At 45.9% G+C, this 25279-nt stretch overlaps 1 protein-coding gene across 1 annotated transcript; it reads right to left on the bottom strand.

Annotated features, from left to right (window-relative positions):
• Positions 1-2859: 2859 nt before the first annotated feature.
• On the bottom strand, positions 2860-22324 carry CRYGN (crystallin gamma N). Its single transcript, XM_006115163.4, has 4 exons — positions 22207-22324; positions 21488-21736; positions 17506-17651; positions 2860-7126 (listed from the first exon to the last, which is right to left on the bottom strand). The coding sequence occupies exons 1-4, from the start codon at positions 22225-22227 to the stop codon at positions 6991-6993; spliced, it is 552 nt and encodes a 183-aa protein (XP_006115225.1). The 5' UTR covers positions 22228-22324; the 3' UTR covers positions 2860-6990.
• Positions 22325-25279: the final 2955 nt, after the last annotated feature.

Genomic DNA, 25279 nt, shown 5'->3' with positions numbered 1-25279 from the left:
ATAGCTGATTAACCAGCCTTTTTGTTTTGTGTGTGTACAAGGTCTAGCACAATGAGGATTTCCTGGATTTCCAAGGGTGCTACCACAAAATAATACAAAATACCGTTTGTGTCTGGCTGCATATATATGTTGGGAGGGGTGGGGCGAGCATATATACCACACACTAGGAAAATGTAGGTCTAGCTCCCTCTATTGCAGTGGTTCTCAAACTCTGGTCCCAGCCACCTTCCAGGTGGTCTGCAGTTTGAGCTCAGCCCCCCCCCCCCACTTGCACCCACCCTTCCTCACTCCCTCCCTGCACAACAAGGAGCCCTCACTGGTGCTCCAGCCTTGCCTCCACACCCGTGAGGTTGGAGCACCAGCGTCCGTTTCCTTCAGGGAGTGGGGGGAAGCCCCAAGCCTCCCCACCAGATCCAACTCATGGGGAAGAAGCAGAGGCAGAATCGGCTCCATGCGCTGCTGCTCCCCCTCCTCTGGCTGGGGAAACAGCAGCGCATGGACACACTGCCTGGAGGCTTTCCCCCACTGCTCCCATTGGCTGGAATTGCAACCAATGGGAACAGTGGGAGACCATGGCTGGGACACAATGCCTGGGCGAGGCATGGGGCATGAAAGCAAGTAATTGCCCTTCACCCCCTCATGGCCAGACCTGCCCCCCCACTCTGCTCCTGTACCGCCCCCACCAAGATCCCGCACCCCCTGGCCACTCCTGCCTCCTCCCCCCCCACCCAGGCCAGACACCCCAGCCTGCGTTTTCCTTCTGCCCCCTGGTCAGAAACCTTTCCCCCCCAGCCCACTCCTGTCCCCTTCCCCCTGGCCAGAAACCCCATCTTCAGCTTGATCCTGCATCTTCCACATTGATCAGATACCTTCCCCCTGTCCCCCAGCCTTCTCCTGCACCCTACCTCCCATCCAGATCCTGCACTTCCATCCCTGTCTCACTCACAGGCAGTCCTGTCCTGCACACTCAACCCCTCATTTTTGATCCACCCCAAAGCCTAGGGGGCTCCACAAAATCCACTAACCTCAGAACAGTAAATCTAGCACATGGGAAGCCCTGAACCTCAGTCCTCCGTGTTTCTCCCCCTTGCCTGGTGGGACTGGGCTGCCAGAGGAGTGAGGTGTCTTAGTTAAGGGCCATATCAGTGAGGGGTGGGGGTTTTGGAAAGGGTTTTTTTGCTTCTCACTTTGGCTACGTCTACACTACAGAGTTTTTCTGGGCTACTGGAGGTATGCCAGAAAAACTCTATCACATCCAGGGAACGTGTCTGCTCGTACAAAAAAATTTTCAGAAGAGCAGATGTGCTCTTTTGGAAGCCCTGTAAACCTTGTTTCATGAGGAAGAAGGGCTCTTCCGAAAGAGGAGGTTTTTCCGAAATTTGGCCCAGTGTAGATGGGCCAAATTTCAGAAAAGCCTCTTCCAAAAAAAGAATTGGAAAAAGGTACGCAAATTGCAGAGCACAATTTGTGTACCTTTTTCTGAAAAAGAAGTGTAGTGTAGACTTAGCCTTTGTGTGGTCCCCAACTGAATTTTCTGTGGGTCAGTGGCCCCCAGCCCAAAAAAGTTTCCATAAATAAAGAAAACATTGAAGCCTTTTGTGTTGGACATGAATTAATATTTTACTTTATTTAAACTAACATGAGAAAGTTAAATAATTTTCTTACTGGTTAAATTAAACTGTTTTCCCTACGTGCAGCACTAACAAAATGGCTTGGACATAATTAAGTAATTAACGGTGAGTTTCCATTAGCGATTGGTGGTCCACGGAAAGGTTTGCATTGAGTCAGGTGGGCCATGAGCCAAAAAGTTTGAGAACCACTGCTCTATTGGCTAGATGTTTTGAGTGTGCTTCAGGACTTGGTCTTGCAGATCAAGGGATCGAGGCTCATGCTTTTAATGCTGTGGGTCCCAGCCCTACTGTCAGCCCAGATGCAAGTTACACATGCATGTAGAGTGCATACTAAATACCAGTTTGCTGAAACACCATATTTTACATTTTTACAAGTGTCCTAGAGCACCAGTGTGCACAGTTAGGGTTAATTTTTAAAACTTTTGTTTCTTTATCCTTTTGTACTGTGTCCTGATATTGAACTTGATTCAAACAAATGACAGTCCTGCCTTAAAAACAGGTCACAACTCAGTTAAAATCATGTCTATCTTTCTTCGGGACCAAATTTTGATTTGCTAACAGATTAGAGTAGGTCACAGTAGCGCACAATGCATATTACGGAATACTAACATTTAACAGAGTGCATTGAGCTCAGGAGCTGATTAAAACCTCAATGAAACAACAGCAATCCCACTTTTGAAAGGACTCTTAAACCCTCTGTAAGCCATATTTAATTAAAAGAAAATGAAATACACAGAAGCCGAGGCATGAGTCGTGCATTTCTGCATCCCACTCTGTAAATGAATCATTTCCCTGTTTTCCTTTCTGAAACAAAAAGCCTTGCAGTTCATAAAGATTCATCAACTGTAGGGCCAGAACAGACCATTATAATTATCTAGTGTGATCTCTTGCAGAACACAGGAAATGCCCATTATAATCCAGGGCAATTCTGGCATAACTATACAGATAATTTAATATCTTGACAAGATGAGGACATTCCAGAACAGAGAGCTGAGCCCAAAACAAGACAAAATGGCCCAGCGTGCCTAGGAGACAAACACAATCCAAACTATTAAGTTCACAGCATATGTTGTCTAGCTCTACATCCCTAAAATAGGCAGACACATGCATTACCTAGTGAGAGAGAATGAGCTAAGTTTCTCAGCTGGTACAAATCAACATAGCTCCATTGATTTCAAGGATTTAGCCTAGTAATATGAGACTGTCAATAGGTACAAATAGGGCCACATCCCTTACATAATATGTACTCAGGGCCTGATTGTCCTCTCCTATCAGTTTTACTCTGATGTCACTCCACAGACTTTAACAGAGTTATTCCTGATTTACTTAATGTGAGATCGGAGTCAGTCCCTGATTCCTTACTAAGGGAAAACTCATGACAGATGCTGTGCCCTGGGCAACTCCCATTGGGCACCATCCTGCAAAATGCCAAGTAGCCTCAAATTCCACTGACGTCGGGCATCATTGAAGCCAGCCTGAGCCCAGGATGAAGCCTGGTGACTTCTGTGCAAGTTGCAGGAGCAGAGCATCTCTCAAGAGCTGACTTCAACAGGAGTTTTGCCTGAGTGAGGAATTCAGAATTTGGCCACAGTGAAATACCTGATGACATGTGGGGCTACACGGGCTTTAATCAGCCTGAGTTTAGGGAGGCCACATTAATCAGGAGTTGCCAAGCCAAGAATGACTTATGCATGGAACTCCAAACAAATGCTAAACTCAGATTTTTATCTCCTCAGCAACTATATTCTTTATGCCACTGTATAGAAAAAAAAAGACACTAAGTTTTTGAATATTTTGTTGGTTCTGTTATTGAATTTTGTCCTACATGTACAGTTGAGCTGGCAACACACAAATCCACAAACACAAGGGACTTCATGGTTGTCATAATACACAGCAAGGGCACCAAGATCTTCTTGGCAAGAGTGGGACTAAAACTCAGATCTTCCAGTATCAAAAGCATAGCCCCTCATCCCCTGGAGCTAATGGAACGTCTACATTTCCTATAGCAATAAAAGGCCTATGGCATAGCTGAGACACTGATTCCAGTCAGCAGAGCATAGCTTATATATACTCCCATGCAGAAAAATCTTTAGTTAATGTACAGTCACTGGACTGCATATCCCATTACCGCAAATCATTAAAAAACAAAGAAAGACACACTTCTCATTCTTCACCCCACCTACAATCCACCCATTTCTCCTCCTCATTCTTACCTACCTGCTTTCCAATAGCCACAGATTTCCAACCCAATAGGCAGCTTTAACTGTGACCATGTTTATTACCCACGGGCCTGATTCTCAGAAGTATGAGCACTCACAGCTCTAGTTGAAGTCAATGGAACCTACAGGGTCATCTGCAACTCTGAAAACAAAGCCCTGTGTGTTCCAATGACTCACATGTGGTTACTGTGGCTTCCATTGCTGGGCGGTGGAAGGGGAGGCAGAAAGAGAAGGAGGGAGGGAGCATGTAAACGAAGTAAGGTGTTTGGCTGCTTATGGTGGCTTGAGATACACAGCCTGTAATTTTTAGCAAACCTTTTGTGAGGGGATGATTTGTGTTAACTATTGTTCTAAACGTGGTGGGTGTTGATTGAAATCACAGGAAATCTGCAAGGGGCATGCTATTCATGGCTGGCATTAAGGCTGTCCTAGTGCTTGTTGCTCTCCCAGAGTCCATGTCCATACCTTGATGACCTGCCCTACCAGCTCACCAGAGCCCCAATCCAAAACCTACTGGATGCAGGACCGTGTGTAGTCTGCACTAGTGGAGTAGGAACCAAGAAACCTAGGTTTGATTACCAGCTCTGCCATAAACCTAATACATGACTGTGGGCAAACCTCTTTAACTCTCTGTGCTGTTGCTGTTTCTCCATCTGTCCTGTGTAAATGTTAAGCTCTTCAGGCAAAGACTACTCAGTTGTGGCCACTCAGCACGCTGCAATTCAAACAACATCTGTCAAGTGGGAAAGAAACTCACAACATTTGAGCATGAACATAACTGATAGATGTGAGCAGTTGTGTTAACTTGTCTTGGTGAGAACTACTCTGTTAATTCTGTTATTCTGAATTATTCTGTTCATGGGCCAAATCCTCAGCCAGTATAAATCAGGAAAATACCATGAAACTCAATGGAACAATGCTGATTCATATCAGTTGAGAATCTGGGCCTTTAACTTTTAAATAAAGTTTAAAAATTAGTGTGTGTGTGTGTGTGTGTGTGTGTGTGTGTGTGTGTGTGTGTATGTGTGAGTGAGAGCGAGAGAGAGAGAGCAGTAGTGTTTCAAAGAAATTTGAAGGGAAAAGGTGGTATTTCAAAAAGAGATATCAAAAAGAAGATTAAGTGCTTCTTCTGCAAAGTTAGTAAATACCTCGGTAAACAAATTTAATAGAAAACCAACTTCTGCTATGAAGTGCTACTGTGCCAAAAGTAGACACTAGACAATCATGAAAATGTGGAACAGAAGGATTTTAGTCCTGCTTTAACTGTAAATCTCAGTGCAACCTTAATTATGGCATCACAATGTAAATCATACATAGAACCACAGGCCTGTTTATTACAGTTTCCTTCCCAAAAAGGCCCTAATTTTGTCGTTTGTACAGGGCAATACTAAGCACATAAACATGAATGAAATGGGTGAATGAAAAAGTTACAAAATACATTTAAAATACATATGGTTAGAAAATAAGTCACCCAGACAAAGACAATTGCGGGGAACGCTGATTCAATGCGCAGCTCCTAAAATTTGACCCACCTTTAAAGCTCATTCCAAGGTCCATCTGATTCTTTTTCAAAATCCAAAACCCAGTGGATGTAAACACCACTCATCAGCAACATGGCTGTGGACCTGTCTTACCAAACCAGTGCCCAGCTCTGGACTCAGGCCAAGTGTGCAGCTGCAATGCAGATTCCATTCTTCCGAAGTGCTGGGTTAGAATGTGCAGCTAATAAATGGACACTCCTGCTTTTCTCTGAGTTCTGGAAATTGAAGAACTCTTATATATTTCCCTCAACTGCATACCCACAAGGACAGAACAGAACAGCACTGCAGGGCATAGGAGCCCATTATAAGTACACCTTGCATCACATTGACATGCACTCTGGACCTGCCAGTGTTGCTTGTATCCCTTTGAAATGACAGCTAAAGTGGTTAGGACTAGCAGACTTTCCAGTGGATTAATGCAGAGTTTTTCACTAAGGAAACTATGGTTCAGCATTATAAGCATTTTGACAGTTCCTACCAGTAACCAGCAGACAAATGAGCCTGAACAGCCAGTATAATAAACCAATATATAGCCCTGATGGAGTGAAAGGGAGAATAAAATTTGCTCTTTAAAGTGGGCCAGAAACTCTGTAGCTAATATCAAATGCAGCTTCTGCTCCCCTGGAAAACAAGTCACTTGACCTTTTGGGGAGATATGTCACTGACTACACAAAAGCAATCTCATTATGGATTTTGTAAATAATTAAAAAGACAGATCTTTTGACCTTTCTGCCCTACCCCCCTGGGCAGCCCACATGACACTATAACAGGGATCAGCAGAATCTGTGGTACAGTGTTAGAGAAGGACCCATTGTAAGTACAAGGGGCAAAATGTATCCCTGGTGCAAGCCCACTGAAATCAGTAGGAAGGAAAATGGCTCCATTGCGCCTTTTATCCATGGAGGAAGGAGAACGGGGAAAATGCGGTGCGGGCGATGTGAGAAAACACCTGTGTTCTTTCGTTGGTTTTCAAAGGCACACACCGAACATCCCCACAGCTGGTATCCACAGGAGTTTACAACAGAACAATGTTCTGAGAGGTTATAGTTGTACAATAGTGGCTTTTTAAAAAAAAAAAAATAAAACAATGGGGCAGATCCAAAGCTCACTGAAGTCAGCAGAAAGATGCCCAATTACTTCAGTGGACCAAGTGTAACATGCCAGTTTAAAGACTGCGTGTGACTATTGTGCTGATTTAGCAGTGTCATTACTGTAAGAACATAAGAATGGCCATAATGGGTCAGACCAAAGGTCCATCTAGACCAGTATTCTGTCTGCCAACAGTGTCCAATGCCAGATGTCCTGGAGGGGGAGTGAACAGAATAGGGAATCATCACGTGATCCCTCTCATCCATTCCCAGCTTCTGTCAAACAGAACCCCATCTGGAAAGCAGCAAAGCAAGCCTATGTGCTCTGCGTATGAATCAAGGTGCAGTCAAGCCATTGCATCAAGCAAAGCCTACTTTGTCTCATGTAATGGGGGTGAAATACCTGCAGCCAACAGCAGCTCTTAAGAATTTATTCCACATTTTGACTGAGCAGAGGGGAAAATAAGACTCCAGTTTGCAATGGGACATTGTTTGTACAAGAATAAGTCAATTAAAAGTAATTGATGACTCTTCTGATGGACTGGATATTTGCACTGTGAGCTTGCCACATGTTAAAGCTGTGGTACTCTCCCCTCTCCACCACGTACATACGGCCACGATAGTTGGGTTCCTCGTACAGCACCCATCTAAAAGAAAGAGCGAATGGATTACTTTGGGAAAGCAATGATACAGTACAGTAGTAAAAACCATCTTTAGTACCTTTGTCAAATGTCACCCTGGAAGTTAAGGAGCACTGCTTTGCTAAGCGCACAAGACTTTTACCTCTGGGTCAAATCCCAGACACTGTATTTGTCCAGTTTCAATCTGGACACAGAATGGAAACTTCTCTCCTCGATGGACTTCGCCTCCTTGATACTGCTGGCTCCTTCTTTTCTACTTCCAGGCTCTCTTTTGACTATTCCACAGCTATCCTTGACCACTCCACCATACGATTTGTTATTTGTGTAACAACAGCATCTAGAGGTCCCAACTGAGATCAGAATCCCTCCTGCGAAGTGCTGTAAGCACACACTACAAGATGCGGTTCTTTCAAAAACGGGGTGCTTTTTTGAAAGATCCTGTAAACCTCAAAAAATGAAAAAGCACCGTTTTCGAAAGAACCACGTCTAGACTGCAGTTTCAATTTCGAAATAGCGCTTTTTCAAAAGCGTGCCATGATGTGATTATGCAAATGAAGCACGGGATATTTAAATATTTGCACTTTCAAAGTGCTTCATTTACATCCCTCTGCCAACAGACGGATGTAGTCTAGATGTAGCCACACTTTGCCCGGGGGCCTGCCAAGGCTGTGGGCACCCTGACTCTAGCAATTTATGTCAGTATAATTAAGTTACTCCAGGATGTGGAAAATGCACCCCCCCCCGAGCGACGCAGTCACACTAACTTAACCTCCCAGTGCAGATGGTGCTGTAGACTGGAGGGCTTCTCCTGTCAACATTGCTGCCTTCTCTTGAGGAGGCGGAGTGCCTATGGTGTGGGAAGAGCTTCCCCATGGGCGTAGCTAGGGTCTTCACTGAAGTGCTATAGCAGTGCAGCTGCCTTCGAAGTGTGGGCAAACCCTAAGGAGCTGGACTCACATGCATTCTTTGTCACCCATCCAGCCATTCAGGGGTCAGTGACTCATAATCAGCTATCTGTGTTGTTGACTGAAAAGAACAACCTTTGGTCACAGTCCAGATTGCCAGCTACGTGCATGATCAACTACACAACTTTCACCCTCTTGTCCCAGGATCGCCCCGATGAAATTCTTTCTAGTCCCCCGATAAGAAAGGTGTCTCAAATGCAGTGTGGGGAGGCTGGGACTCATCTGTTTTGGTGGCTCCAGCATGCCACGTGCCAATGCATGACTGACACAATGTGACAGGCCATGCTACCGAATCACCCTCACACTGCTGTGACCTCGTCTCCTGAGACTCCACACCTGGCAAGATAGCCCCCTGCATTACTCACTGGGGGCAATACTCCTGCTCATTTGCTGGCTTGGGGGAAGCTTCAGGGTGCAGAATTTCTGTTAAAGATTGTTGCTTGGCCCTTAATAAGCTCTCCCCCAGCTGTGCCGCCGTGTTCAGGATCAGAAGCCAGGAATAGGCTCTCTGAATATTGGATACAAATGATTTTATTGGTTCTTAAATACTAGGCATAAAAATATGAATGTAGCATATAACTGAGAGTGGGATTCTTTGGGGATTGTCCCATTCCACCCCTTATCTCAGCCTTGAAGGCCCCAAGTCAAGACAAGTTGTCCCCCCAGTAGAGGCGGGTTCTAGACAAAGTTCTAGTCCCTGTATCAGGTCAGTCTCTCCTTCCAGCTGCAAAGAGCTCTGGACACAGCTCTGGGCCATGATGCTAGGCAAGCCTGCCCTTCCAGCCAAGAAGAGCTCTGTACCCAACTCTCCGATCCTACCAGCATCACCCTGAGGGTGCAAGATGCAGAGAACAACATGAGGGCTGACGTTAACCATCTTGCATGAACATGCTGTTTCCAGAGCATCTTCCAGCCAAGTTCAGATAAGAAAGTTGACAGATTTTACTGTGTGTGCAACAGCAGCTCACAGCAGATTCTGCCTCTCCACTGCCCTTCTGCATATAGCTGACAGCCCCCAAACTCAATCCTGTACAGCACTACTCCGTGAACAGGCTGGACTTTTGTTATAATATGGTATATACTATAATATATAGCAATTTTCTTCCCGAGCTCTCAAAGTTCTTTATAATGGAGGGTTAGTCACATTATCCCCATTTTACAGATGGTGAAAATGAGGTACATATGTGAAGTGGCCCCACAGCAGTCAAAGGTAGAGCCAGGAAGAGAATGCAGATCTCCTGAACTCCTAATCTAGTGCCCTATCCACTAGGCAAAGCTGTCTCCAATAACAGGCTACTGGGGGGATGTAGAGCTCTATGCACCCCAGAGACCTTTTGATGATGCATCCTACTTGTGGCTTTTGGAAGATTCCTTTACTAATTTCCCAAGCACAATGTCCACTGAGTACAGCAATCTTCACTTCCTGTCCTCAATTCTTATCCGGAGTTGCTGAATAGCTATCACATTCGGTCACAGAGGTGGCATGGCCCAGCCTCCCCCACCCTCTATCAAACCCTCCCATTCTTCATGCCTTGATGCCGCAGGACCACTGCCCCTTATACCTCCTGCTCCCTATCCCATCACTGCCCCCTGGGATTCCCCACCTCCTATCCAACCCCTCCTGCCCCCCGCCTCCTGTTCAATGTCCCTGCTTCCCCACCCCCTGACCATCCCTTTGGGACCCCGTGTGCCCTATTCAACTCTCCCTGCTCCTCTACCCTTGACTGCCCCCTGGGAATCCTCCCCTGCTCCCTGCCCAATGACTGCACCATCTAGAGCACTGGGGCTGGTGGCATTTCAACTGTGTCATCCAGCTGGAATTCCACCCATGTCATGCTTCCCAGAGCATCAGAGCTGGCAGCCAGCACTGTGACCGTGACGCCCAGGCACTGGGAGAGCTGAGGCAGTGGGGGAGAGAGGGCAGAAGGGAAGGGGATGGAGACTAGCCGTCCCTGCTTGCCACGGTACCCAGGAGTTGGGTTGTCTCTGAGTTGGACTGAAGGGTCCAATGGACCAGATGTGGCCTGCGGGCCATACTTTGCCTCCCCCTCTGGTGTACAGAGTGATTCCTATTGTATGTGTAAATGAGTACACTGGACATAATTTCAATGACAAGTCTATCCATCTAATGGTAGCGTTTGGTGTGAGCACAGCATCTATCTGTTGTACCTTTGGTCCATTATAAGGTCTTCTAGGTACAACTTCAATATAAATAGCTAATAGTAAGGCATAATTGCATATGAAATCTGCTGACAAGATTTTGCTTTCATAGCTATTTCTAAGATAGTACTGTCTAGCAGAAAATGTTAGTTTTGGGGTGAAATCCGGCCATTAGAGGTGAATACTTTTTGGAGCCTGCTAACCTGGTATTTTGCTTTCAATAGGTGTGTTGTGTTCTATGTGCACTATGTTGCACACCGTTTCTCTTTCAGTATCACAAATGGCATAATCTGATGTGACATGTGTCTTGTTACTTTGTGAGGTCCAGTGATTGCGAGAGATTGTTTGTTTGGCAAGAACAGCATTCAAGAGCTGGAGGCTTTTGTTAAAAAAATAGGAATGTTGTCCAAAAGGAATTTGTGAAAACTGCGATCACAGTCTTGCAATTAATAATCAAGAATAATTGAGAAGATTTTGTTTAAATTCATATAACCATCACATATCATTATATCATAGACATTACTAAAACTGTAGTGGTGACTATGCTGAAGTATTTGAATTGGTTTTTTTTAATTGTGATACTTCCTGTACTGAGACTAGAAAGCATTTCAAATATCACAGTGAAGTCAAATAAAGGGATCAAATAAATGTGGGGTTTTTTCAACAACAGAGATCACTGTGTGCTGTGTTAATCAAATAGATTTGCATTGAGACTCAGTTTATTCAAACAGTGCTCAAACCGTCTGGTTAAGAAGCTACAGGGCTTTGTTTTGATTACAGTTTCAGTCTTTAGTATTCTTTTAACCTAACCTAGTGTTGTCAACTGTTCGGTCTTTGACTGGAATGTCCAGTTGAAAAGGGACCCTGGCAGCCCTGGTCAGCACAGCTGACTAAAAGTCCGGTTGGCCACAGAAGGACAGGCAGGGCCATGCCCAGTAGCTCTGTGCAGTTCCCTGGAAGCAGTGAAAGATTCCTCTGGCTCCTAGGTGGAGGTGCAGCTGGGGGACAGCTTTGAGCACTGCCCCGCCCACTGGTACCACCCTCTAGCACTGGTTGTGCAGCTCCCATTGGCCGGGAATGGTGTGGTGGATGCCAATGGGAGCTATGGAGCTAGCGCTCAGGGTGGTACCTGCGGGGGAGGGCAGCATGCAGAGCCGCCCCTCAGCCTGGTGCCAGAGGGACATGAAGCCACTTCCTGGGAGTTTTGCAGACTTCCTCCATCCCCAGTAGAGCTGGGACCACCTGAGGTTTGTGCCCTGCCTGGAGCTCATACATGGGCCCCCTCCAACACTCCAACCTCCTAGCCCCAGTCCCGAGCTCTGTCTTGCACTCCGAAACCTCAGCCCTCACCCAGAGCCTCTTCTTAGACCTCCAACCCTTCACCTCTAGTCCCTCCCCAGAGCCCACACTCCCAGCTGGAGCCTTCACCCCTTTCTGAGCCCCAAATCCCTGCCACAGTCCAGATTCCCCTTCTGAACCTCTCATTTCTAGCCCCAGCCAAGAGCCCACACCCCTAGCAGAGAACCCCTTCTGTACCACAACCCCTCTGCCAACAGAGGGACGGAGTGTGAACAGCCCCTGGTGATTTTTGTTTTGTCAACTTTTGGGTGTCGCCATAAGTTTCATCAACAAAACTTGGTGGAGTAGCTGTGGCCTAAGGGTTTGACAAGTCCTAGATAAAGTTCCATTTTCCCAACTTCCAATCCATACTGTAGAGATAGGCTGTGTCTAGACTGGCCAGTTTTTCCGGAAAATCAGCCGCTTTTCCAGAAAAACTTGCCAGCTGTCTACACTGGCCACTTGAATTTCCGCAAAAGCACTGACTTCCTACTGTAATAAATCAGTGCTTCCTGCGGAAATACTATGCTGCTCCCGTTTGGGCAAAAGTCCTTTTGCGCAAAAGGGCCAGTGTAGACAGCTCGGATTTGTTTTCCGCAAAAAAGCCCCGATCGTGAAAATGGCGATAGGGGCTTTTTTGCAGAAAAGAGCGTCTAGATTGGCACGGATGCTTTTCCGCAAAAAGTGCTTTTGCGGAAAAGCGTCTGTGCCAATCTAGATGCTCTTTTCCGAAAATGCTTTTAATGGATTTTCTGTTAAAAGCATTTGCAGAAAATCATGCCAGTCTAGACGTAGCTATACTGTGTAAGTGACAGATCCTATTACCCCTGGAAGCAGTGCTTTGTAGGATGACACACAGTCTTTCTACCTACTGATTTTACATTGTCACTCATCACCACAGGATCCAAGCACTTTCCACATAAAATCAATAGCAGTGACCACAACTTGGTGGACTTTGGCGTTGTTCGCACTTTTTCAGGGTAAAATCTGTGCTTGGACAGGGTTTTTGATATTTTGTAAGTTGTTGCTAATAATGGTATCACCTGATAACAGTGACCATTTACCCACATCCACAGCAGGTCTCGGGGCCAGGTATGTGGAGGGGCTGGCTCTGCACCCCTTGGAAGTGGTAGAGCAGGGATATCCATCCCTCAGCGCTGCCAGGACCACAGGGCATGCCCCTACCTCCCCAGTTCTCAGAGCCACGCAAAGTGGCGGAACAGTGCTCTGGCAGCAATTCAAAGGGGCTGGTGCTCCGGCCGTTTCCATTGCTGCAGTAGCAACAGAGGTGGCCAGGAGCTCCTATGAATCACCTGGTCCTAGGGTAACTGCCCCCTTTGCCCCTCCCTGTGGGCAGGCCTGTGCACACCACCATTCAGTGTGCCTCAGTTTAATTAAACAGACTCCTCTTTGGCACACAGCATTGGAATTTTACAGTATTGGAGTGTTGTGGAATTTCACCTGCTAATCTGCTTTGAAAAAAAGAAAACCAACCACCCAGTGTGCCCAGCAGTGATGGATTGAGCACACGGGCCGACAGGACCCATGCTTAGGGCCTTGCCAATTTGGGGGCCCTACAGGAGCACCGGAATTCTGGCCCTTTCAGCCTGCTCCTCATTTTCCTCCAACACCCTGTCCCTGGACAGGAGGGAAGGTGGAGTTTGTGGTAGTGTGAGCGAGCCAATTCCCCTGCACATGCAGAGCTGCCTGAACCACCCACATGGCACAGAGCTCCCGAGGGCACCTCTTTCCCCCATGTGAAGTGGAGTTGGCCTGAGGGCTTCCCACGCCACCATGTGTCAGGGCTGGCCCTAACTCCTCTCCCCTCTTCCCCATGGATCTGACCTGAGTCCCTTGCCCAAGCCCTCAGGGCAGGGCTGGCCCGAGCTCTGCCACTTGCCTCTGTTCCCCTGAACCCCTTTTTGCCAAAACTGGGCATTCGTCCTGTTGGTTCTGGTCACCAGTCTGTAAGAGCAAAAGGACAAAGGCCCTGGTTTGCCAAAACCAATCAGAACATCTGAGGCCAAAATGGGATGTACGGTCACCATGTGCCGGGATCCCCATACTGCTGTGGTTGTGCCCCCCTTCCCAATCTGGTCTGCGCCTCCCAGGAGTTGAGGCCAGGACCAGGGCAGATGTGGGGGCCGGGAGTGTTGCTGAAGCTGGGAGCAGGGTCAGAGCTGCAAGAGCCGAGCCATAGCTAGGGCTGGGGGCAGGGCAGCTGCGTCCCCAGACAGTCCTTTCTACCCCCTCTAGGGAGCCATGTCCCACACTTTGAGGACCACTGCCCTAGGCTGTGGTAAGAGCCACCTAGGGAGCCCAGGCAACTGTGGGGAGCTCTAGATCCTCCACCTGCCTTGGGCAGGGGCCAGGCTACCCTAGAGCAGCCCCCAGCACATCGCTACACCCAGAGCAGGTGGAGGGTCCAGGGCTCCCCATAGTGACCCAGGCTCCCTTGGCTTCCCTCCAGCTAACCAGGGAGAGGGGTCTTTGGGGAAAGGAGAGGAGCAGGGGGCAGAGCCCCAGGGCAGGAGGGTAAATTGGGGGGGGGGGATATATGTTCTTCATTCCCAGGGCCCAATAAATCTCAATCTGCCTCTGATTTTTAGCTGTGGGTAATTCAGTAATCCAAGTAGTCCCTTTCAACCCAAATCACATGAGGGTCACGAGGCACCTTTGCTCCAAATGCTTTCAATAAGAGCGTCCCCTTTTTTTCACCGATCACCCTCAGAGAAGATGCTCTCTTGGCATGGAGGGATCATGTATAATCACAGACGCAGCTGTGCCTTGCACAAGTCAAACACTTCCTGGCACTGAGAGAATTCTGCAGCTTTCTGCTTCTCCTCCTCCTTCCCCCCTGCACACACACTTCCAACGAAATGTGTTTGTTTGTAAAAGGAAATGTGCTACAATGAAAACAGAAAAGTAACCGCTGATGTAACAAAAACAACAAATGTGTTCCTGATAAAAGGAGATCATTTTTTTTCCCAGAAAACGTTAATTCCCCTGAAACAGTGACAGAAGGCAAACTCTTCACAACCCTCGCTCTGCAAAAGGTTTCAAGGGTGTCTGAAAATAGAGGGGAGACAGATACAGGGCTGATCATACTTGACACTGCTGCAATGAAGGACCCCAAAGCGACAGTGACTGTAGTACAGAGAAGTCTGATTATCATCCCCATTTTAAACACAGGGAAAATGAAGTTCAGAGAGATTATGGACAAAACTGTCCAACTGTAGTGACAGAGGTAGGAAACCTATATTCACCCGGGAGTGAACTGAGCACGGATTTTGTCAAAATGCTAGTGAAGTTGATGAGAGTTGTGGCAGCTGAGTGCCTCTGAAAATCGGGCTTCATTAGGTACCAAACTTTCAGCGCTCCACTTTGAAAACATTCACCTGGGTGACTGGTCTGAGATCAAGCTCAGAACCCAGTTTTCATGATTTCAGCCCTGTGCCACAAGATCACCCTTCCTCTGACGAGGCAGGGCAGCAATCGCAGGTACCCACGGTTTGGGTCTGTAGAGGCCATTCACCTTGCCCCACAAAGAGAGTCTTGACTCTTGGATAGTCAGCACTGAATAAGTAGCTCTGCACTGTACCAACACCGCCCTATGAGCAGTGGCCTCAACCAAAAGTAGGGCCACAAAATGTCAGAAGGGAAGATCAATCTAAGCTCCCTCCTCTGGTCTAGCTATCAGAAAGGGGTGAGAGGCTGGCATTGAGCTCCTCCCTCTCCCTCTAGTCCCAGTGCTAGACAGGGAGACAGGGATGCTCAAGAGATGATCAATTTAGGTGGAGAGTTCCTAGGAGCTGCCTGCTTTGCTTGTTCTTATGTCCTGCTCCAAGTCCATGCCTCTGTCTAAATGGTGGTAAGAACTCGTGATTTACAGTCCTCCAGGCTGGCCAGTTCGGGTGTGTGGAAACAGAGCCTTGACCTGTTCCCTCTTCTGGTCTGTCTGCTCTTGGGCTGGAATCAGACTGAGTGGACTCCCCCAGTTTTCCCCCATATTCACCCCAGTGAAAATGTTTCCCTACATTCTGGTATCTCATTGCTAGAGATGGACCCAACCTGATACGCTGGATCTGAGCACGTGCGCACCTGCACCCGCCCCTCTTCACAATTTGTGCCATCAACATTTAAATTCCGATTCAAATGCTGTAGCTGTGGCCCCTCTCTAGGTACCATAAGGCATGCTGGGAGTCCCACAGGATTTCTAGCAGAGAGTGGGCAAGCTGGAACCATATTCATAAGGAACCTCCTCCCCTGACTACCTAAAATTAGACACTGACATGGTGTCTAGAAGGCTAAACCCACCCGCCCAGCAAGCCACCATGTCCCATTCAAACTTGGCGATGCATTGATTGGTTCCATCACTTTTTGGTACCAGTCACAAGGGAAAGGAACAACTCACTTCCCAGGACCCTGTATTCTTCTAGCAGCAGGAGCAGAGCAGAAAGTCATTTCATGGGCTGACTCCTCTTGGGCAGAAGAGAAGTTTCTATTTGCTCCTCTGCTCCTTAGCAAGGTGCTCACCTGTCTGGGCAGAGTGCTATTTCCACGCAGCTTTGGTAAAGGCAGGGCCTTTGCCTCCTTCACTCATTGGCTACGTCTAGACTGGCATGATTTTCCGCAAATGCTTTTAACGGAAAAGCTTTTCTGTTAAAAGCATTTGCAGAAAAGAGCATCTAGATTGGCACGGATGCTTTTGTGCAAAAGCGTCCGTGGCCAATCTAGACGCGCTTTTGTGCAAAAAAGCCCCGATCGCCATTTTCGCGATCGGGGCTTTTTTGCGCAAAACAAATCCGAGCTGTCTACACTGGCCCTTTTGCGCAAAAGGAGCAGCATAGTATTTCCACAAGAAGCACTGATTTCTTACATGAGATCGTCAGTGTTCTTGCGGAAATTCAAGCGGCCAGTGTAGACAGCTGGCAAGTTTTTCCACAAAAGCAGTTGCTTTTGCGGAAAAACTTGCCAGTCTAGACACAGCCATTGGGTTTCATGCCAATCCATGATATTTTGGTTCTGTTTAGTGAGAGTTGTGTTCTGAAGGGTGTCAGACTAACACACCTGGGGGATGGACATCCTCTCCCTCGCCACAGAACAGGTACAGAGCAAAGCAGCTCTTCCCCCGCAATGCCCCACTGGCCTGGCTCTACCCTGATTTGGAGGACCACCTCTAAGAGGAAGAGGGTGGTCTAGTCTCCTTTCCAGCTCACTTCTTGGCCTTTTTCTTGAGGCTGGCCCAAAGGACTCCAGTTGGAGCCAGCTATGGCTTTGACTTTGTGAGGCAGACACCTGACTACCAGGTACTGGACTGAGGCCGCCCAACAACCAGCACATGTAAACATTGCTAACCTGGGCAGGATTCAAACCAGCAACCTCAGGGTCAAAAGGCTCCATATCCCAGTAGCAAGCCCCTAAAGTGACTAATCCTCCCAGTCTGGGTGTGCTTATTCAACATGCTCAGCTCTCTTGCGAAGTCATATAATAGCAAGCCAGACAACCATTTATTGCTCTCAATCCACTACATTTTAATCGGTGGTTCCCACTGTCTGTCAAAGAAAAAAAAATGTTTTCAAGATAAGGACTTGGATGACTCTTAAACCCTACCAGAAAGAACATCACTTCTTATCTGAAGCATTAGAAGCCTCTTGTTGATGTCAAGATTAGCATAAAAAATAATGGGTTTAGCAGGTGTCTTTAGGCCTCATCCACTTCCCATTGACAACAATAAAAGTTGGACCAGGTGCACAGTATATATAATCCCCCTCCCTTTTCACAGGACACTTCCAAGGGCTCTGTTTCCTTTGATCTTACACACAGTTCAGTACAAGGCTGGCTTATGGAGAGCCAGCTTCATTGTGTTTCAAGACAGAATGATCTAGCAGTTGCTTCCTTTTATGGCCTTGGGTTACTTACGCTCCATCTCCGTACACTTTGATGGCATTGACACAGTTCTTGTTCCAGCCCTGCCCTTGTAGGAAAGAGCAATCTTCAGTGAACTCCATGCAGTGACCACTAAAATGGCTCCCATCAAATATTTCTATTCTGTAATGCGCTCCATGCTGGGAACAAAGGGATTTGTGTAAACTCAAAAGAAAATGCATCACATTGTTTCCCCTTATTGTAAAAGACAAACAAAGCAAGAAGAATACCTCATTATGGAAACATGAGGAGAAGGGACAATAACACTGCATGCCCATAAACACATGTCCACAATAAATACAAATATCCACCCAAACAAACAGTTCTCTCACAAAGAGTTCTTTCACAAAAATGCACACACAAACTCCTCCCCAAAATATACCTCTACAATACTGACATATCTGCATAACCTGCATTCACATACAAACTTATTGCTCACATTGTCCTTACTACATATACCTCTAAGTCTCTTCTCCACCTAACAAATACTTAAACACTGTTCACAAAGACACATACCACACAACAATACTATAAACACAACCATTTCCAGCTCCATACACTTAAAAAAACCCAAAATTGCCACACAGACACAAAACATTAGACATTTGCATGAGCAAAAGTAGTGCAAAAAATTAAATAAGAAATCCAAAACATACAGTGGTATTAGATTATTTCCCCAGCTTGTACTTTTCTTCAGTTCCGAACATATCTGTGGTTATTTACACAAGATGTTGTTCCTTTCTTTAAAAATAAAATATAAACCTTCCCAGAGCCCTAGCTATACAAGCCTTCAGGGGTGAGTTGAGGTAAATGCCTGTGGGGGAATTTTGCTGTCGTTTCCATTGGTATGTGTGATGGAGTTAGTCTAAAGGATTTTATAAGCAGAATTCAGAGAATACCTAATATATTTTTCATATAAATTGCATTATTCATGAAAAAGCTACATTGTAGTGCCAAAAATCCCATAGCATTCTCCAGCAGTGGAATCTTAGATACCATTCCTGACCAAACATATTTCAGTGTAACCATTGCCTGAATTGTTGAAATATTTTAAAACTCACTCGTATAAGAGCAATGGAGCACAGGCTTGAGGGAAAGAAAAGCAGTCATGGCCCACAGAGGTTCAGTCATGGATTTGGAAACAAGGTTCTGTGTGGCACCCTTGACACAAGCTCATATTCATAGAATCATAGAATAATAGGACTGGAAGGGACCTCAAGAGGTCATCGAGTCCAGCCCCCCGCCCTCAAGGCAGGACCAAGCTCCACCTACACCATCCCTGACAGATGTCTATCTAACCTGTTCTTAAATATCTCCAGAGAGGAAGATTCCACCACCTCCCTTGGCAATTTATTCCAATATTTGACCACCCTGACAGTTAGGAATTTTTTCCTAATGTCCAATCTAAACCTCCCTTGCTGCACTTTAAGCCCATTACTCCTTGTCCTGTCCTCAGAAACCAAGAGGAACAAATTTTCTCCTTCCTCCTTGTGACACCCTTTTAGATATTTGAAAACCGCTATCATGTCCCCCCTTAATCTTCTTTTTTCCAAACTAAACAAGCCCAGTTCATGAAGCCTGGCTTCATAGGTCATGTTCTCTAGACCTTTAATCATTCTTGTCGCTCTTCTCTGTACCCTTTCCAATTTCTCCACATCTTTCTTGAAATGTGGCGCCCAGAACTGGACACAGTACTCCAGCTGAGGCCTAACTAGTGCAGAGTAGAGCGGCAGAATGACTTCACGAGTTTTGCTTACAACACACCTGTTGATACAACCTAGAATCATATTTGCTTTTTTGGCAACAGCATCACACTGTTGACTCATATTCAACTTGTGGTCCACTATGACCCCTAGATCCCTTTCCGCCATGCTCCTTCCTAGACAGTCGCTTCCCAACTTGTATGTATGGAACTGATTGTTCCTTCCTAAGTGGAGCACTTTGCATTTCTTTTTATTAAACCTCATCCTGTTTACCTCTGACCATTTCTCTAACTTGCTAAGGTCATTTTGAATTATGTCCCTATCCTCCAAAGAAGTCGCAACCCCACCCAGTTTGGTATCATCCGCAAACTTAATAAGCGTACTGTCTATCCCAATATCTACATCATTGATGAAGATATTGAACAGTACGGGTCCCAAAACAGACCCTTGCGGAACTCCACTTGTTATCCCTTTCCAGCAGGATTTAGAACCGTTAACAACAACTCTCTGAGTTAACAACAACTCTCTGATATTCCCCCTCTCTGATTTTGTATTAAACATTGGGAACCTCCCCCTGCACAATACACTGATAACGGCCACGAGGGGCACTGCACGGGGCATGCCTTAGGAATCTTGTTGAAATGTGAATATAAAGACAATCTTTTCCCTTACTGAATGAAAAGCCAGGTTCCAACAACAGAGTCCACTACCCCACACATCTACTTTTACCTCCCCTCAGGCCAGGCTAACAGAATTATACATCTCATCCTGGCTGATGTGAGGTCACTCACCCAGCAAAGTTAGTAAATGAGTGACTGATTTCAGGGTATGCCAACTAAGAATTAAAAAGCTATAATCACTAATGAGAGGTGTCAGGGGTGAATCAGTGGTACACCAAGCATAGGGCTACAACCAATCTTTGACCTGTACCACACACAGCCTTGAATGGGGTGACACCAGACACCAGTCATTCTTATCGTGTGGTGTTTCAGTGCCTCCTGGCCCCAACCCACACATCCTTGGCAGTCTTCTAACAGACCCTCACACCACATACAGCACCATGGGACAGACAGAAGTATTGGCCTGATACGTCTCCCACTGATATCTTCTCATGGTAGTTTAAATGCAAGAGAAGGTCCTCTTTGGCAGCTTGGCTCATTGGCTGACAAATCCTTATGAGCTAATGAGACACCGGACATTTAATGAATAACAAGGCCCTCCAGAGGACTTAGTCCAAAGAGGCTCCTGTTGATGTACAACCTCATTTTAGTTTGCTGGATACTGATCAATCATCTTTCAGGACTTCCAGAATGAGCTGCTTGCATAGGAATAATGTCCGGATTCCTAAATTTGAGAGGATGGTCTACTCTAAATAAAGTCTAGGAAAGCATGTGCATATTCTGGGTAGTTTTAATCCATTATTTTATGCACACACACACACACTGGATTTAGTGGCTATATTAACCTGTAAGTGACCATACCCAGTAAGTAATTTTCTTTAACCATTCTCCTATCAGAAGCAGGCGAAGTCAAGATCAAATGAAAATATCAGATCAGGTTCAGTCCTCCCCACTCCAAATCCTCTCAAACTTTCTCCTCTGTTTTTGTTTATTTACTTTTTTTGGTGATCTGAGCCATATTTAATATTAGTTAGGGGAGCTCAGACTTTGAAACACAGAAGATAATATGGGTGACTTTTCCAGGAGGCTGAGGGCTGTCCTGCAGCAGCATTCTCCTCTCTGATTTGCCCAGCAGATTGTGACTCCAAAGGCCTGTCTTCTCCATATACACAGATTGCTAGTGGGTGTCAGTAGGAGCTTCGCACACACAGGGAGAGCAGAATATCAGAGTGGACCCTTGCTTTGTACACAGAACCTTGCTATTCATTTGCATGTAAATATAATATTTCATAATATCTGACATTGCATATAAATGCATGTGATGCTGTAGGAGCATGGCCCTCACATATAAAAACCACAGCAAGCTTGTACCCCCATTAAAACTGCTGAGTTGGGAGACAGAATACAGATTTCCCCCTTGTCCTGAAAACATGGGAAATTATGAACAGAATGCATAGGCCATAGAGTATCTTAACAAAGTGTCTAGTTTCCCCAGCATGCTGTTTACTATCTAACTGTATATTGTTTCTATAAAGCTCGTTTTCTTGGATGCCAACTAACATGGAAGATAAAAGCACAAATTCATCCTTCTCAACCACAGGTTCCGGCTACAAAAATAAACTTTTTAGAACCAACTCAAAAGTTGGCACTAACCATTCCGACAGGCTTGCAGGAGCCCAGGTGATCATTATGACCATTCCAACGGTAGAAGTTAGGGTATTCCCCATGCTCCAGAATGTATTGCTGTCCTCGGAAGTCAGGGTGCTCAAAACAGATCCAAGCTCCACTGTGTACACAGATAGAGTTCACTCGGTTCATGAAACCTCTGTCCTGGAAGTTATCACAGTTCCCATAGACCTCCAGCTTCCTGCCTGTGAAGTATTTGCCCTCATAGAATGTGATCTGAAATGAGGAGGGAGAGGATGTTGTATTATGGTGCATGCCAACACAGACTGCCTGCATGAAGCATGCATTGTTATTCTGAGCAGATGGGATTCTCCGGCCGACATAGTGGTTCTACGTCCAAGCACAGGAAAACTAAATTGTCACTAGAACGCTTGTTTTAATGGGTATTGTAACACTGCTCAAGTTTACAACACAGCATGTGGCTTTTATGCCAGCTCTCTCTTGTTCTTTTGTAAATATACATTTTAGAACAGGAAGCACAACTATCAAAATATACCACATTCTAGTTGCTCTTTCCCCCTCCTTAACAACTTTGCTTCCATTTCTCCACTTTCATTGTTAACAGTATCATCACATGTTCTCTTTCTGCCTCATCCTAACCTAGGAAAATTCCTACTCTCTCAGCCTAGCAAGAACTCTGTCTCTTTGGTCTGAACTGAGGACCAAACAGTTGGTTTTTTACTTACTTTTCCCGAACACTGAGACATTTTCTGCTGGATGCAAGCCAAAGCCTAAGCAGAAGCCAAACCAAAAATGTGATCAACAGAAATGTTGGATACCCCACTATATACCAGTGAGGAGAGACGAGGCTGGTATCGCGAGACCTGCTTAACAATACGGCAGGAATAGGAGGCTTTAAAAATTCATGCTTAGTAGGCAGAACTTCCACTATCAGGCCCTGCTGAGTCCAGAGTTTTGATTTAGTGCATATAATTTAACAAAAGATGTGTTTGGCAGGGATTTGACCGATTAGTGTTGCACATTTAAAGTTCCTTTTCGAGGACTTTGTTTTTAGAACCAGCAATAAGGAAATCAGAAAAAGGTGGCTACTCTGAAGCAGGGATTCTTTTATTTGCATTTTTTTTTATCTTCTTTTTAAATGGGCCATTGTTTTTCAGTTAATTCCCATCTGTGGGGGCTGGAAAGCCAAAAGTGAGCGTCCTTGGCAGGTTCCTTAACAATAATGATTTTTATTTCATTCATCAAAGGAACTGCTTCTCATCCATCCTCAAAACCTTTTTAGACAGCCCGAAAGACAAACACCTCACCCTCTCTGGTGCACAGAGTCTATGCTTAAAAACTCACAAAATTATTCATTATTTGTCTTTTTTTGTTAATGTTCTGGTAGCTCAACCCTGATGCACCTAAACACCAAGATATACATAAATAATTTGGGATTCAAATGCTTCCCAAGAATTTTAAGCAAAGGCATGAACAGATTTCACAAATACCAGTAAATATGGCTCCCTTGGCATAAAGCTTCACGTTTTATAATCACAAGTTTCTTAAAGGTGATGAGCAACCAGAAAAAAAAAGATTTATTATTACTTATATTACAACAGTGGCTCAATCACCATCAGGCCTCATTGTACAAACACAGTAAAATAGTCTCTTACCCGAAGAGTGTGCAGCAGGAGCAGGCAATAATTTTTGATGGGGGCCACTCCAAGGTTTTGGCAAGTGATCAAGGGCCATACTTTTCTATGGAGAAGATGTGGCATCTGGGAAGGAGGTTGGGTGCAGAAGGGAGTTTGGGGGAGGGAACTGGGGTGCAGGAGATGGTATGGGGTGTGGGAGGGAGTTTGGGTGAAGAAGGGGGATTGTGAGCTAGGCAGGTAATTGGGAGAGCAGGAGTGGGTATGGGTGCAGGAGAGGATTCCAGCCTAGGGGAGGGATATAGGAGGAGGTGCAGAGGATTTGGGTGATGAGCTGGGGCAGGAGACAGTGGTGACCTGGGGCAGGGAGTTGGGGTGTAGGAGGAGACTGGGGTGCCAGAGGCAGGCTCTGGCCAGGAGGTGCTTACCTAAGTAGCTCTTAGTCAGCAGCCCGGCAGGACCCTAAGGCAGGCTCTCAGTGGCTCTCTGCACTGTGTGCTGAGGATGGGGGAGGCAATGTGTGCATGTAAAATACTGCGGTGGCACATCTGCACCACTGTAGCTGCTCCACTGTGGCACTCCAGCTAAGGCGCTACCTATACCAATGGGAGATTTTCTCCCACTGGCACAGGTACTTAACCTTCTCAAGAGGCACTTTGGTGGGTAAGGATTCTGGATTTTTCATATGCTCGAGCAAAATAGTTATACCAACCTAAATTAAACCTTACTCGGCTAGGTTTAATGCATTTGGAAGCCTGTTGTTTCAATGCAGATGGAATATATGGGCTGGCCTAAAGGTGTTATCATAACCCAGTCACTGTTCAACAATAAACAATGATACACAAGATCCAGGGCTTGGTATACAGAGACTGCAGCCTGCTTAGCACATTAAAATCCTTTACATTTTTTCTTAAAGCCACAGAAAAGAAGGAAGAGTAGTTAAAGTATTTGACATGTAAAATATTAAGTAAGGTTTTTTTTAACAACATCCTTTGTCCCTGCACCCTTTAGCTGTAGACTGTTTTTAGAAGAAATCTCTCTCTCTCTCTCTCTCACACACACACACACACACACACACACACACACACACACACACACACACACACACACATTTTTTTCACAATCTCTTAGCTGATCTTAAAGATGCGAGTAACTGCCTTTTTTGGGGAAAAGTAAAGTTAGCTGAAATGGGCTGGGGTGTCTGCTGATGTTATGGAAGACCTGTATCAGATGGAAAAAACCTTTCTCTGACAGCCTCTCAGATGGTATTAAAGGAGGGAGCTGTCATTCAAGGTGGTGTCTGGAATGCAGCTTGAGCCCCCGGAGGTGGCAATGTCATCTAGGTCATTCTCATTCTGGTCAAGATGCTTCTCGGGGTCAGGATGGTGAAGGCCCAGGGTCCCAGGAAACAGTGGATGAGGCTCATTCCAGTAACTTTTGTCTGTTCTTTCCATCTGTTTTTCTTTCAGGTTTTTTGTACTTTCCTCACAAAAATCTCTCTCGTAAGGACTTTAAAAAAAGGACTGATGGGAGGAATAGCTCATCCCTTCGTTATTTTGTTTACCAATTAGGCTAATAGTCAAGGAACCAATTTTGGCTCATTAACTTTGTCATCAGCTCTCTCTCTTGTTTTTAACAAGCATAATATTAACTCAGTCCATGAATCATGTGAATTTGGACTTTTTGTTTAGACTACGTCAGTTACTCTGTGTCTCTGCTCTTTTCATGCTTTTCCCTATTAATATTTGTTGTTATAGGTTATTACATAGGCACTGATTTCTCAACCTCCCCCATTCATCCTGTGCCCTGCCCCCACTCTACCCTTTTACACCCCCTCCCCCAGGGTGCCCCATATTTAACTGGTGCCTCCCCATAGTGGGGGCATGATGTAAATGGCAGTCCAACCCCAGGGCCATCATGCGCTCCTCTCCCCATGTGACCTGCAGGAAGTGCTTTGTCCTCCTGCTCATAGACTCATAGACTTTAAGGTCAAAAGGGACCATTATGATCATCTAGTCTGACCCCCTGCACAATGCAGGCCACAGAATCTCACCCACCCCCTCCTAGAATAATCCTCTCACCTATATCTCAGATATTGAAGCCTTCAAATAGTTTGAAGACCCCAAGATGCAGAGAATCCTCCAGCTGTGATCTGTACCCCATG

This window comes from Pelodiscus sinensis, chromosome 2 (assembly GCF_052426305.1).
Source record: "Pelodiscus sinensis isolate ZL-2025 chromosome 2, ASM5242630v1, whole genome shotgun sequence".
Lineage (NCBI taxonomy): Eukaryota > Metazoa > Chordata > Testudines > Trionychidae > Pelodiscus > Pelodiscus sinensis.
The sequence above is the reverse complement of the archived record's forward strand: the minus strand, read 5'-3'. Positions and strand labels throughout refer to the sequence as shown.

Coding starts and splice junctions, on each gene's coding strand:
- CRYGN (XM_006115163.4), bottom strand. CDS start 22,227: ATGTCTCAGTGTTCGGGAAAA. Junction 21,737..22,206: donor TGTCTCAGTGTTCGGGAAAA/GTAAGTAAAAAA, acceptor TCCTCATTTCAG/ATCACATTCTATGAGGGCAA. Junction 7,127..17,505: donor AAAGTGTACGGAGATGGAGC/GTAAGTAACCCA, acceptor TCTTTCTTTTAG/ATGGGTGCTGTACGAGGAAC.